General features: G+C 51.6%; 3 protein-coding genes and 1 long non-coding RNA gene across 5 annotated transcripts in view; 1 reads left to right on the plus strand and 3 right to left on the minus strand.

Moving 5' to 3' along the window:
- Positions 1–198: 198 nt before the first annotated feature.
- LOC108641488 (ubiquitin carboxyl-terminal hydrolase 42-like) lies at positions 199–5,422 on the minus strand. The gene is made up of 11 exons (XM_018083513.2): positions 5,050–5,422; positions 4,262–4,462; positions 3,718–3,828; positions 3,543–3,639; positions 3,375–3,442; positions 3,148–3,218; positions 2,510–2,592; positions 2,119–2,233; positions 1,720–1,860; positions 1,446–1,546; positions 199–718 (listed from the first exon to the last, which is right to left on the minus strand). The coding sequence occupies exons 2-11, from the start codon at positions 4,446–4,448 to the stop codon at positions 199–201; spliced, it is 1,494 nt and encodes a 497-aa protein (XP_017939002.1). The 5' UTR covers positions 4,449–4,462; positions 5,050–5,422.
- Positions 5,423–7,049: 1,627 nt separating this feature from the next.
- On the minus strand, positions 7,050–9,635 carry LOC108641501. 2 transcript variants are annotated; one of them, XR_001922029.1, is made up of 3 exons: positions 9,521–9,635; positions 9,034–9,155; positions 7,050–7,116 (listed from the first exon to the last, which is right to left on the minus strand). It is a non-coding gene; the product is annotated as an uncharacterized LOC108641501 (long non-coding RNA). The 2 variants fall into 2 exon arrangements; XR_001922030.1 differs by having other exon boundaries at positions 7,093–7,116; positions 9,062–9,155.
- A 929-nt stretch (positions 9,636–10,564) lies between these two features.
- LOC108641499 (kelch-like protein 33) overlaps positions 10,565–14,051 on the minus strand; it is a 7,970-nt gene continuing 4,483 nt past the window's right edge. The window contains exon 5 of the mRNA XM_029963884.1: positions 10,565–10,658. Within this exon, the coding sequence (XP_029819744.1) occupies positions 10,565–10,658 (94 nt within the window). The remainder of the gene's footprint in view (positions 10,659–14,051) is intronic.
- Positions 11,003–13,195, plus strand: LOC103766329 (platelet glycoprotein Ib alpha chain). The gene has a single exon (XM_018083569.3). It carries the CDS (start codon positions 11,021–11,023, stop codon positions 13,118–13,120), a length of 2,100 nt encoding a protein of 699 aa, XP_017939058.2. The 5' UTR covers positions 11,003–11,020; the 3' UTR covers positions 13,121–13,195.

A 14,051-nucleotide genomic window follows, 5' to 3' on the forward strand; every position in this document is an offset into this window, starting at 1 on the left:
CGAGGAGGCGGGCGGGTGGAGGGGGAGGCTTTCAGTGCGGCTTGCGCAGGGAATGAGGGATCAGGGAGCGGGGTCGGGAATGGGTCGGGGAAGGTGAGGGTCGGTGGAACATCCCGCAGCGGGTATTTCCACCGGTTGCCCCAAAACCTAAGAAGGAAACACCCCCGTAAATTATTCATGCAAGGCCAACAAGCGGTTTTAATCCTGGCTTTGGCTCTTCTGCCTGTTGATTCCGGGTGAATGTTTCCTCCTCTTCTTTGCTGACTGGTGGTAGTCCGTGATCTCCACAAACCGCCTGCGGAGGTTGTAGCCCTGCCGCAGTGATCTGCCCTGTTCTCTCCGCCTTTGCAGTGGTTGCTTCCGAGCGGCGCTGGGTGCAGGAGCTCTCTGGCAGCTTCTTTTGGAGGGTTCTGGAGCCGTGCCGTCCTGGGGAGCGTGGTCACGTCCTGGAGGACTGGTTCTCTTCCTTTTCCTCCCTGTTGAGTTGTCGTCGTCGGTGCTGTTGACAAACCAGCTGCCCCACTGCAGGGATCTGCTCTGGGCCTCCTCCGTGGCACTCTCCCTCTGGCAGCAAGTCCGTGTGGTCCTGTCGGGCAGCCCCTGTGGTCCTGCGGAACCCGCCTGCTTGCTGCTGCCCTCACACTCACTCGGGAGGGAATGGGCATGGGAGGGGGGCGGTGAGGAAGCCCCCATTTCTCTCATTTTCAAATCAGAGCATCTGGAGGAAACAAAAGAGTGACCTCTGTTTAGGGCATTCCTTGCAGACTCCTCTGGGATTCAGTAATTTTCTTGGGGCGGTTTCCACAACAGAGGGAAGACTTTACCAAAGTCACCAACGGGAAATTCGACTGGGGTCTTCCCACCAGGTCTGCCCTTGTCAGAGCAAGTCCTCATCTCTATACCCTCTATGGCCTTCAATTCACAGAATCCTAGAAAGATTTGGTTTGGAAGGGTCCTTCTAAACCCCCCACCATGAGCAGGGACATCTTCTACTACACCAGGTTGCTCCAAGCCATCCTTCCAGGGGTGGGGCAGCCACAGCTTCCCTGGGCAACCTATTTCAGTGCCACCCTGACAGTGAAGGATTTCTTTCTAATGTCTAATCTAAATCTTCTCTCTTTCACTTTGAAATTTTCACCTCTTGTCCTATCACTATATTCCCTGAGAAGGAGTCCCTCCCCATCTTTCCTGGAAGCCCCTTTAAGTCCCCTTCTCTATGGGAGCCAGTTTCAGAGGGCAGAAAGGGAGCAGTTCACATAGGGCAGCAAACCTAAAACCCAGCAAGGGAAGAGAAGGACTGGTGTGGGGTGGTTCAGAATTGACAGCACTGAAGGATGCAGGGAGGAATTGTCTCCAATGGCCCTTCTCACACTCAGGAGGGTGAGAAGACAAACAGCAAATCCAAGAAAAGGAAACATATTTGAACACGTGGCACTGGTTATTACCTGGCATAGAACAGCAAGTAGGCTTGCTGCCTGAGAACTGCGTGGATGCCACAGTTATCCACAGACTCATCATCCATCTTGTACCACAGTCCATTGCTGGCCTGCAAAGGAAGGCATCCATCTCTGGAGAGGAACTGCAGGGTTCCAAACCAAGAGTACACCGAAACAAATACAATCCAGCCGCAAAATAGACCTTCTCCCCCAAAACACTAATGGGAAAGTTTGTCTTCCCCAGCACACATTTTCCCCCTTCAGGAGGGAAGCTGGTCTTTACCTTTGTGTAGCAGAAGAAGTGTCCATCCAGACAGGTGTCACCGCTGTGCACCACGACGGCGTATAAGGAGTAGAGGAGGGGTTCTCCAGCTATGTCAGACATGTATGGCAGAAGATCCAAGTACTCAGGATACTCCACAAACTACAGAGAGACCAAGTGGGTCAGAAATTATCCTGAACTACCATATTGAAATAGCCTTCAGCACATGATGGTTTGGGTGGCAGGAAACAGTTCTCAGCCAAAGCAGCTCTGTCAGAGCAGAGTCCAGGCTGATCTTCCCACAGGAACTCTCCTCTCCCCATAAGGGAACATGAAAAAAACCCAAATCAGCAGCTTCTGTAAGACTGTACTGCTTTGGGGAATGTCATGCTCCAGGTTGCTCTGCAGTTGCATACGCACCGTGCTGATCTTCTTGCCAGTGTGATCAGCAGCCCTTTCCAGACACACCGTGAAGACCTTGGGCACATGATGGACTGTAACTCTCTTAGAGATGGTAACCTCCTTCTTCTCACACCTTGAAACCGAGCACAGAGCCAAGTGCTGGAATGAACCCCATCTTGCCCCAGCAGGGCCAGACAAGCTAGGGAGCTAGGGGATTGGATTTTGGGGCTATCTCAAACCATGACACATCCTTACAGTATTTTAAGGCTATTCCATGCCATAAGGTCCTATTTAAAAAAAGCTGCACTTCATTGTTGTGCATTAAACCTGCCTGAGAACGTGATTGTCTGTGATGACATGCAGCTCCTTCACACTGGAAGTGTTAATATGCCGTCAGAAATTATCTTACTTGCTACATTTGAAGCAGTTTCCTCCATCCAGCTGCTTGGGTGTGGCAAAGTCCTCCAGAGCTGCAGTGAGGGATGAGGTTTCCTGGAGGAGGGAGGAAGGAGCCGCTGAGCTGCGGGAAATGCCCTCGCCCAAACACCTCTGAGGAGTCAACATGAAAATCCAGGCAGGTGATGCTGAGGAGACCCATCATGACCCCGTGGGAAGTGGCCAGAAGGAGGCAGAAAGAGGGTGTGGTGCTGGACATTTCCCTCATGTCCCCAGGGTTCCTGGGGCCATCCAGAGCTTTCTCTCCGTGCCACCACTCAGCTCAGCTACTAATGGTGTGTGGGGTCATCAGCAGTGAAAACTGATTCAACCCATCAGACAGGAACCAGACAGGTGTGAAGGAGGGCAAGGGGAAGGAGGAGGAGAGTATGTCAAGGGCTCAGAGGGGATAATAATGCTACTTGTGCAGCTTAAAGCCAGTGCCACGGGGAGACCAGTGCCATGGCCTCTGCAGAAGGATGTCCATTCCCCTTCCCACCCACCACAAAGCTCCCTTGAGCTCGCAGGATCCACTTTTAAGACAAATGGTTCCGTTCTGGAAAGCTGCAGGGACCTTGGAACCCCTTGAAGCACAACTGCAAGCCCTCTTACTTTGATATCCAAAAGGATATGCAGGAAGGCCTTGTAGGAATCAGAAACTGCTTTGCACCTCAAGCATGTGACTGGAAGGAAAATCAAAATGCTAAGTGAAGGAGGAAGTTAATTGACAGTGACAGTTTATGCTCTTGGTACCCACTATGCCAGTCACAGGACCATGCTGTTTATCAGATGGAAGGGCAAAAACAACACCAAGGAGAGCAATATTTGTGGAAATGTACCTCTGGATTTCAGCAGGCCCCCAAATATTTGATGAACAATGGTAGTTGTTTGAGAAGAAACGTCCAAGCTGGAAATAAATGGCAAGGAAGAGAGTTATAGGGTTTCCTAGCACAGCAAGGAGCCCAACAGGCTTGGGAACATCGAAGAGGTTATTTACTTATGCTTACTTGCTGCTTCCACTCAGACAGGCTCTCTGCATGGCCTTGAGAGCACAGCATAAGAACTCAAAGGCGTCTCCGGCCGTGTCAGGCTCAAATTCTTCTCCTATGACTAAGAAAGAAGTTAGTGGTTCTCCCCTGCAAGAAGGGGATGGGACCTGTTGAAGTGCCTGAAATGACTTACGTTTGAGGTCCTTGATGACAGCCCTAGGCCAGATGGCACTGGCTGAGGAACGCAGGACCTTCCTGACATGTGCTTCCATGATGCACATCATGCAGAAGCCTTGCTGAAAACCTGAAGAGGAAGAGAGGGAAGTTCCTGGGGTTAGCAAATCACACCCAGCGGTGGGAAACCTAATGGAGATCTTGGAGTTCTAAGAACAGTCTTCGCTCCTCCTGTCCCAAGGTGCCAATGTCCCAATGAGCCCAGGACACTTTAGTGCACAGAAAATGTTCTTCAGAGGGAGGCTAAGCTGGCACAAGTTTTCAGTGCAATGAGCCAAGAGGGTTTAACTTGCAGGGACAGAGACACGGGGCTGGAAAGAGGTGCCCTCCTGAAGATGGGCACACCTCAATAGGACCAGCATCTTCTAGCTCGTGTTCAGAGGACACAGGCTCGTGGGGCTGCCAAAGAAGGGTTGCTCTTCTCCTAAATGCAATTCCAGGTTCTGGGGATCCTTGGGATGTGCTCAAGGGATTTACAAGGAGCTGTTCCTAGAAGTACTCACACAACCTGCTGTGCTCACGAGAGAGCAGGTAGTTGGCCAGAGGGGGGGTGTATGTCAGGCACTGCAGGATGACGTTGATGTAGCAGGTACTGCCCAGGTTGCGGAGTCCCGGCCCAGGTCTCTGTCTTTGCTGCCAGTCCATGCAAATCTCCTCTGGGGGAAAGGGGATCCTTTGTGCCGGAGTCATTCCCTTGGCAATGACTGCAAGGAAATTACATTTGAAGAGATCTGACAGCATTGTTGCTTGAAAGCATATTCAGATCTTGAGTTCTCTATAGGAGCACCGAGGACAACAGCTCTAACCTCAACCCTGAAACACTGGGAAAGCCTAACACCCCACTAACATCTACTGGCAGGGAAATAGCTTTGGAAAATAGTCTGTTCCACTGCTTAGTCTGCCAAAAGTCCAACAAAGCCACACTGATTTCTGGCCCTCAGGCTACGTCCTTTTCCCTCTAGAGCCTTGAATTATCAGGCCAAGTCTTCCCTTTTCCTGACTGTAATGTGAGGAAGGCAAGGAAGCACCGAGCAGAGCCCCTGTGTGTGACAGCTCTTTCTGTGAGCAATGTCCTCTTTCAAAGTCTTGTGTGCAGTGGCAGAATGACCAAATGCATTTTCTTGTGTCTAACCAAGACCACCTGCGTCAGTCTGACTGCTCTCAGGAAGTGCCCAAGATCTCACTCTGGGTTGTCAGCCCGTTGATGCTCAGGGATGGAGCGTGAAGGGATGTCTGTGAATGTCTGTGGGCATTCACAAAGTTCAAGCCTGATGGTAAAGCTGATACTCACAGGACTTGTTTCCTGTTGTGAGTGTTGCTCCTCTCACAAACAGATGGAAAAGCTCTGGATAACAAAGGATGTCAGATCCTCCTTCCAGAAAGGTCAGATCAGCACTAATCCCATCACCTGTTTGGAAAGGATATAATTGTAGCTCAACACTTAAAAAAACCCAAATGTGACCCACAGAACAGCTTCAGCTGTAAAAAGGGTTTCATTGGTGCTTGCAGCTGCTGCCAAAGACAAAGAATGCTTGGAAAGATGCAGGCACACAAGCAGCAAAGAAAGGAGCTGGGTTATCTTGAAGGCCAGCTCAGTCCAACTGGCTTTTGCTGGCCTGCTTCTCAGGATACCAGGCATTGGGCAGGTGAAGTCCAAATTGCTGGACAGGTGCCACATCTCTGCCCCTTTGTGACGTGAGGCTGCAAGGGGCCATGTCACCTCGTGTCCACAGAACCCTGTGGCTGCCACAGCCTGGGCACCTCTCACGCCTGGAAGTCGCTGGAGCTCCCCTGGCAAAGGTCTGTTCATCCATCAGCAGAGCTCCTGCCTCTCCCAGGAGCTGCAGCAGCTGGAGGAGTTGGAGGCTGCTGAGGGCTGTGAGCCTGGTCACTGCTTTGGTTGGCACACTCAGTGTTCTGGGGGCTTCTGTTTCATTCTTCCCAGGTACTGGAATGTGTCCTTGAGGCTTGTGTCCAAATCACCTGGGCTCTTAAGGTTCATTTCCAATGAATTTTCTCTGCCCTCAAGGTTGGCTTTAGGCTGACCCTGAACTAGCAGGAACACCTTCAGGAACTGTGCTGGGTGCCAGGCCCCCCACCCAGCAGCTCTCTCACCCTGGCTTGCTCATCTTGCTAAAAAAGCTCCAGGATTCTTTGGAATCCACCTGTCAGGAGAGCATGTTGGAATCCAAAGCCTCATTTTAGGGTGTAAACTCCTCACTGAGGGCTCAAAGCCTTATGTTCTTCATGTCCAAAACCTCGTTTGGAAGGTGCAAAAACTGATTTCTAGGCTGTAAAATCCCATTTTTAAGGCCATACCTTTAGTATCCACATACTTTAGTAACCATAGTCCTTTCTTAGGACGTAACAGTTTCATTGTTAGGGCTCAAGAACTCCTGGTTTAAGTCCAACCCCCCCTTGTTTAGGCACAAACCCAAGACTCATCTGAAAGGCTCTGAGTGTCATTTTGAAGGCCACAAGTCCGCTTTGGAAGGTCCAAAGCTTCATCTGTAGGGTCCAAAGACTCAATTGTGGAGTCCAAAGCCTTCCTTAGAGAGCCCAAAGCATTGGTCATTCTTGGGCCCAAACCCAAAGAATGGCCAACCTCAAAGGGTGCTTCAGTACCACAAACTGTCTTTGCCCCCTGCAAAGCTCTGGAGGCTTAAAAGAAGGCTTTGAACCTGCCAGTTTGCAAACTAAGCCCTAAAGAGGAAGTTTTGGTCCCAGAGAGAGAGTCTGTGGAAGCTAAAAAGGGAGTTTGGGCCCAAGAATGACCCTTTGGACTCTCTAAAAAAAGGTTTAGGACTCTATAAATGAGCCTTTACCCTACAAGTGAAACTTTGGACCTTACAAATCAGGTACTACAGGTAATAAAGGTAATATAAGACGGGTTGGAAGACAAGAAATTAGGATTTTGGCCCTAAAATGGAAGCTTTAGTGACAAAATAATTAATAGGTGAGATACTACAAATGGCCCTTTAGACCCTGCAAAGGAGATGAACCTACTGGTTCCTCTCCCATCCCAAGAAATGAAGCTTTAGGCTGCCCAGGGAAGGTAAATGCCAGCAACAGCTTTCTGTCCTGGTTCCTTTTGTGTGGAAACAATCCCTGGACATGTTCAATTTTGGACCGCAGCTCCTAATTTCTGAGGTGGTTTCCTGAAAGTGGAGTGGGATCTTTTGAGGAGGGTTTCTTGCTCTTGGAGGAGAGCAGAGGGAACTCCAAGCCAGTGCTCCACAGCCAAGGGGACCTCCCACTTCTCTGGGTGGATGAGGAGGATACAGGTGCTGTCCCACCTTGTGCAGCAAGAGCTGTTGTTGGACGTAGCCAGCCACTGTGTCCCAGGCAGCCATTTGCTCTGGAAAGCAAAGGAAAAACCAAGTTTCACTCTGCATCTGCTGACTCTCAACCCTCCAGCACCCCTGGGCATTGGCACTGGGCACTGCTGCCCCCAGCCCCACGTGGAGAGACCCTCAGGGTGGCTGCAGTCCCCACAACACTGCACTGGTGGGTCCTGGGGACACTCCTGGGGTGGCTGCAGATCTCTGCACCTCCAGGGGTGATGCTGGGCATCACAAAGGTGGGCTCTACCCCCTCCCACGAGTCCATCTTGGTCTGCCTCACACTGGTGGGTTAATCCTCAGCGACAACAGCCACGACAGACATTCTGCAGCCCTTAAAACCCGAAGCTCCCCGTTTCAAATGTCCCAGCTGGGAGGTAGGAATACCACAGCTTGCCCAAAAAGCTGTTGAAGCTGAGCCACCTGCAGCCAGACTGCTTGGGCTGGCACAGGGGAGACCCACACTGTCACAGAGGAGGAAGGATGAGCACTCTCCCCCTGCTCTCAGGACCTACTTTACTCATAAGTGTGTGATCTTGAAGCTTCAGAGAAGGCTTTGAGCTGCCCAAACTGCAGGTGGAATCCTAAAGATGGGGCTTTGGTCCCTGACAGGGAGGCTTTGGGAACTAAAAAGGAAGGTTTGGNACCCACACTGTCACAGAGGAGGAAGGATGAGCACTCTCCCCCTGCTCTCAGGACCTACTTTACTCATAAGTGTGTGATCTTGAACCTTCAGAGAAGGCTTTGAGCTGGCCAAACTGCAGGTGGAATCCTAAAGATGGGGCTTTGCTCCCTGACAGGGAGGCTTTGGGAACTAAAAAGGAAGGTTTGGGGCTAAAAATGAGCCTTTGGGCTGTATAAATAAGGCTTTGGACCTCAGGCCTTAAAAACGATGCTGTGGGCCCTCTAAATCAGTCTTTGAACTTTAAAAGTGTAAACCTTGGCACTTATAAATGAGGTTTTGTAGACTAAAAACTGGATTTTGGACTTTAAATTGACTATTTTTTCGCCCAGATGTGGGCTTTGGTGATTTAAAATGTATTTTGGTCTCCATACTTTTGAGGATTGCATCCTATAACTAGGGTTTGTGCTTGAAAAACTTGGGGATGAGTCTGAAAAATGATCCTTTGGATCCTGAAATTGTGGTTTGGGCTCTACATTTTTTGTAATAGTTTTTTTGTTTGTCGTTGAGATTGTTTGTCACAGATTCTGACCCTAAGAACGAGGGGGTTTTGACTGAAAATTGGTGTTATCAACCCCGTTCTCAGCACAAATCCAAGGCACATCCCCCATACCAGCTACTGTGAAGAAATTTAACTTTATCCCAGCCCAAACTGGGGTACAGTTTGGTTTCCAATAACCCCTTAGGCCCTTTTAGGAAACTAATAGGAATCACTTATGGATGAAATTTCTTGTTTTCATGGATCAACAGCTGGCAACCCTTGCTCTTTCCCCTACAGCTAATATGCAAAAGCCCCACATCAGGGATTTAAGAATACATGCCACATACCCCCCACCTCTCCCAAATGCAAGAAATAGTCAAACATTGACAATCAGACTCTTCTGAGATGGGAACAAATTATAACTTTATTTATAATAATATATAGTTATTACAATGTGTACTTGTAATTACTGTAAACTCAATAAAAGCAAACCCATACAATAGGGAATCTCTTCATGTAGAGAAAACAGGATCTGCAACTTGGCTCTTGGCAAAATCAACCCCAAGACCAAACCAAATAGAATGATCTTAAAAATCACTGGTTTTGGAGTTTGAACCCCACGTCCCAGCAGGCCTAAAAATGTAAGTCTGCTTTGGGACAGGTACATTAAAATCTAACCCCTCAACAACAAAAATTAACAACAGCTTTAACAAGATAGAGTCTGACTGCCTCTGTAAACTAATATCCATACAAAAATTCACACACTGACACCCCTCAGAAGGAATCCAATGCTTCATACTCATGTAGCTTCTCCTCTGCTGGCAGCTGTGACTGCTCCAGCCAGGACTCTGCTGTCACTGGTGAGTTCTTCAGGGTGTTAGCATTGGAGTATTCTGGAGACACCACAAATGCAGGAAAAAAACATTAGTTAGTTCATAAGAATGGATGTTAATGTGTAATTACATGGCACTTCAGAGAACTGCTTTACAGACCTAAAAGCCAAATTTTATGTGTAACTTTGAGCTTTTGCCGTCTCAACACACTAACAACACCTTTCAAGAAACCTTCAGGATTGATAACCAAACAAAGGCAGCAAAATTATTCTCACTTTTTTAAATAGCTTGAATGCCAAGAGGAAAATGGTCTCAAAAGTCATTAAAGGAGTCTCCTAATGCAGGAGGTTCTCTCCTTATCTGTCTTAAGTTGCTTTTGCTTATATTAGGCTACAAAACCAGTAGATCTTTGGAGAAAAACAAACCTCTGCAAAGTCTCACTTGCATAATCCAGATTAAAGTCTGACTTGCTCATCCTGCAACAAAAAGGCACTTGGCTACAACATGAAAACGTTGTGCCAGTGCTCTGGGCCCACTGCATTATAACCTCATGTCACAGAACCATGGAACCATGGAATGATGGAATCATCATGGAATCACTGAACCACAAAGTCATAGAAAAAAATCTCCTGAGTTGGAAGGGACCCATCTGGATCATCGAGACCAGCTCCTGGTTCTGCACAGGACACCCCAACAATCCCACCCTGTCCCCCAGAGTGTTGTACAAACCCTCCTGGAGCTCTGGCAGCCTTGGGGCCGTGACCAGTGCCCTGGGCAGCCTGATCAGTGCCCCAGCACCCTCTGGGGGAAGAACCTTTCCCTGAGATCCAACCTAAACCTCCCTGACACAGCTTCATGCCATTCCCTCAGGTCCTATCTCTGCTCACCAAAGAGAGCACTGACTTCGTGGATTTCCAAATCCTGCACCAAGTCCTGTTTAGGTCCTGCCCATTTCCACTCTGGAAGCCAATGGAATTATTTTCCCTGCTTCTGCAGGTCCTACAGGGGAAAAACAACTTGAGTAGCAAGATGAGCAGGATCCAGTGCAGGGCCACAACCATTTGCTGCTGGGGCAATGCCTCTGTGTGCACACAAAGGCTGCAGTTGACTTTGTTGCTGAAATAAAGTTGAGACTTTTCCAAGGAGATGGTGGTGTGGCAGTGCGGTCAAAGCGAGGGCCGTGTGGAAGGGCAGGAGATGGGTTTGGCTGCTCAGGAAGCCACAGCTCCCTTCCCACAGCTGGGGGTGCTGATAGTGGGCTGGGCAGCCCCCTGCTATAGCTGCCCCAGAGCAGTGCCTGGGCTGTGGGCAGGAGGAGGCAGAGCAGCAGCAGAGCAAACGCTGGAAGATCCACAGGTGAGTCACAGTGTCCACAGGGGTGCCACATCAAGGAAGCCACATCTGTGCATGGGAATCTCTTTTCAGATGATCTGTGCTCCTACTTTGTGAATCCCAATCCAGCAGAGGGCTCAGCTGAGGTCAGGTAAGAGCATACTCAGGGAGCCTCTTTGGCCACATGGTTTGTCTGGGTTGGGCTGGGACAAGAACACTGCAGAGCTGTGGCTTTTGAAAGGGTGAGGACAGAAATGCTACCCGAGGGAAGGAGGCACCAGCAATGAGGCCCATGAGTCAGGTTCTGACCCCCCTACAGAGGAGAGCAAGGTGAGCAAAAGGGCAGAAATGTCATCTCCTTGCTGAGCCTGCTGTCCTCCAAGGACAAGGTGATGGGGTGGGTGCTGTCAGTAGGTGTGAGATTCATCCCTCCCTTCCACCCTCCTAGGGAGGAGCTGTGGAGCTCAGAGGGTCCCAGGGGGTCTGTCAGGGGATGCCAGCTCTGCTGCAAACGGTGCTTGCACAGGAAGAAAGGCAGTGTGTAGGTGCATGCCCACCCAGACTCGTGCCCCTCGGCTCTCCCGCTCCAGGCCATGCAAGTCCCTGCCCTGCTCCTGCTCACCCTTGTGGCCCTGATGCCCCCAGCCCAGGCCTGCCCCTCGGAGATGAACAAGGTCAAGGACCTCCTGGAGGTGAACTGCACAGGGAAGGCTCTCAGCACAGTGCCCCCAGACCTGCCTGCAGACACGGGCATCCTGCTGCTCAGTGACAATCGCCTGCTGTCCCTCTCCACCGCCGCCCTCCTGCCCCTCACCCAGCTGCAGGACCTCGACCTGTCCTTCAACGGGCTGGTGACTCTGCACACTGGGGACCCGCTGCCATCCCTGAAGGAGCTGATCCTGTCCCACAACAACCTGGGAGCCCTGCCCGACCTGCAGGGCCTGCCTGCGCTGACCCGCCTGGCCGTGGCCAACAACAGCCTGGTGGCACTGGCCCCGGGGGCTTTCCGCTCCGTGCCACAGCTGCAGGACCTGGACCTGAGAGGGAACCAGCTGAGGACACTGCCCCAGGAGGCCTTTGCAGGGCTGGGGGCACTCAAGGACTTGGACCTCTCAGACAACCTCCTGGAGGAGCTCCCCAAGGAGCTGCTGCAGGATCTGCAAAGGCTGGAGACCCTCTGGCTCTCGGGGAACCTCCTGCGCACCCTGCCCACCAACTTCTTCCCTGAGGGGCACCTCTTCATGTACGTGTTCCTCACCAAGAACCCCTGGCACTGCGACTGTGACCTGCGCTACCTGCGGGGCTGGATCCGGCAGAACGACGGCAGCGTTTACCACCCGGAGCGGGGCCTGCAGGAGACCAAGGTGGAGCTGGCCCCCAGGAAGGTGCTGTGCCACAGCCCCGCTGAGCACCAGCACAAGCCTGTCATGGACTTCCAGCCCGACTGCGGCAACATGGGGGATGCGGACGAGGGCGGAGAGGATGACTATAATTATGGGGAGGAAACAGCAGAGAAAACTGCCTTGACCACCTTAGCCCCACATCCACCCATCCTCGAGGAGCACACTACCATGCCCCATGCTGTTACTCAGCCTCCCCTCCCTACCACCAGACCTTCCTTGAGCACCCCTTGTACCTCCACTCTTGCCCCGAGCACTTTGCTTGTGGTGTCCAAAAGCACCAGAGCTCCCAGCACCACCACTCCTGCACCATCCAGTCCTACCATCACACCCACACAGCCCCCCAGTACTGCCCCTCTCACTGCTGCTCTTACCAGCACCCTGCACAGACCCACCACCCCTGTCTCTGCCACCTCACTGCCTACCCCAATGAGCAGCACCCCTCCCAGCAACAGTGGCCTGCCCCAAACCACCCTCACTGACACTCTCATGATGTCCACTGGCACGTTTCTCGCCCCCTCCACAGCAGTGCCTTTGACTGCCACGCTAGAGGCCTCTTCCACTGTTAGATCTTCATCTCCCCCTTCCATGTCAGCCACCACCCTGCTTTCCACTCGTGCCCCAACACCACCAGCTCCCCTGGACACCACACGTGTCACCCAACCCGCCCGTTCCCCCCCAGCTGCACCTCCTGCCCTCTGCCCGTGCTCCATCCCAGGACAGGCAGCACCAGTGCTGCCTCTGCAGGCAGGTGGGGAGGGTCCACAGTGGGGGCAGTGGCTGCTGAGGCACTGCTGCCTCCTGCACTGGGTGCTCTACCTGTTTTCCTTGGCTCTGCTGGTCCTGACCATGCTGGCTCTAGCAGGCTGGCTGGCTTGGATGTGCCTGGTGGGACAACCCTTCTGGCACCGGTCCCTGCAGACCCAGGAGGTGCAGTATCCCCTGCTGGGGTGGGGGGACTCAGCAGGAAGCCCCGTGATGCATCTCAGCAGCTTCAAAAGCCCCCTCCAGCGCCCCACATTCTGCACCATCAAGGAAGTAGAGCTGTGCCCTGAGGTCACCTACTGCACAATTAAAGATCTGGGCATACAGCGCAGCCCTCCTGCAGGTTCCTCCTTCTGCACCACAAAGGAGCTGTGGGTCCACCACAGTCCTCCTTCAGCCAAGCCTTTCTCCAGGAACCTGGTGGTCAGAGACCTCAGCTTCCTGAGGACCCTGTCTGCTTACAGCCTGGACAGGGGGGTCAGTGCCATGGGTCATGTCAGAGTGAAATATGCTGGCAACACCATGTAAGTGCTTCTGTATGCTCAGAGAGAGAGATGGAGGGTTGTGGCTCTGCTTCATGTGTGCTTGTTTTACATGGGAAAGATCTGCTTGCCCAGAGGGAAGAGATCCAGCTCCTTCCTCTAGTATTCTCCAACAGCCTGAGGTTTCTAGAGCTAAAATAATTACTTGGGTATTTGGCAGGGAAAGATAATGTCCTAAATTGGTCAGTGACAGTCTGGGGCTGCCAATGCCTGGTCTCAGGGTGAGGGAGGGCAAGCAGAGCTTCTGTTGTGCTCTGTGTCCCAACTGCTTCTGTTCAAATGATGCATGCAAAGATGTGCTGCACTTCCCACTCAGTGCCATGTTCTTAATCACATAATAAATATTCTGTGCTTGAATTTCAAAGGAGTGCTGGTTTTATTTCACTGGACCTGCCACAGTCCTGGCAGGGCACAGTGAATGACAAATTTGTCTGCAGTGCTTGGAATAGTGAAGACAGAGAGGAAATCTCCGTGGAATTATAGAATCATCGAACTGTGGAAAAAGACCTGTGTGTCTTGGTGGACAGAAAGGTGAACAAGGTTCAGCAATCCAGCAGCAAAGGGAGCCAAATGGAACCTGGGCTGGGTTAACAGGGTTAACAGCAGCCCAAGGGAAGTGATTATGCCCCTCTGCTCAGCACTCATTAGACTACACCTAAAATACTATTTTGGGGAGCCATGAGAACCTCCCCACCTTCCCCTACATGTCTGAGGCCACCCAGTCCCCTCCCCAAAGGTACCACAGGTACCCCAGTATCTCCCACAATCCACATTACCTCTGCCTCTCCTTGCAAGTCCTCCCTGGAATTCTCTCACTTCTCCGCACAGCACTCCAGGTCACTCCAGGAATCCAAAACCACCCAGGAACCCCGAAGCCCCTAGGACCCCCTACTGTACCCTATCTACTCCACCATCAA

This window comes from Manacus vitellinus, unplaced genomic scaffold (assembly GCF_001715985.3).
Source record: "Manacus vitellinus isolate BGI_N305 unplaced genomic scaffold, ASM171598v3 scaffold_64_pilon, whole genome shotgun sequence".
NCBI classification, from domain to species: domain Eukaryota; kingdom Metazoa; phylum Chordata; class Aves; order Passeriformes; family Pipridae; genus Manacus; species Manacus vitellinus.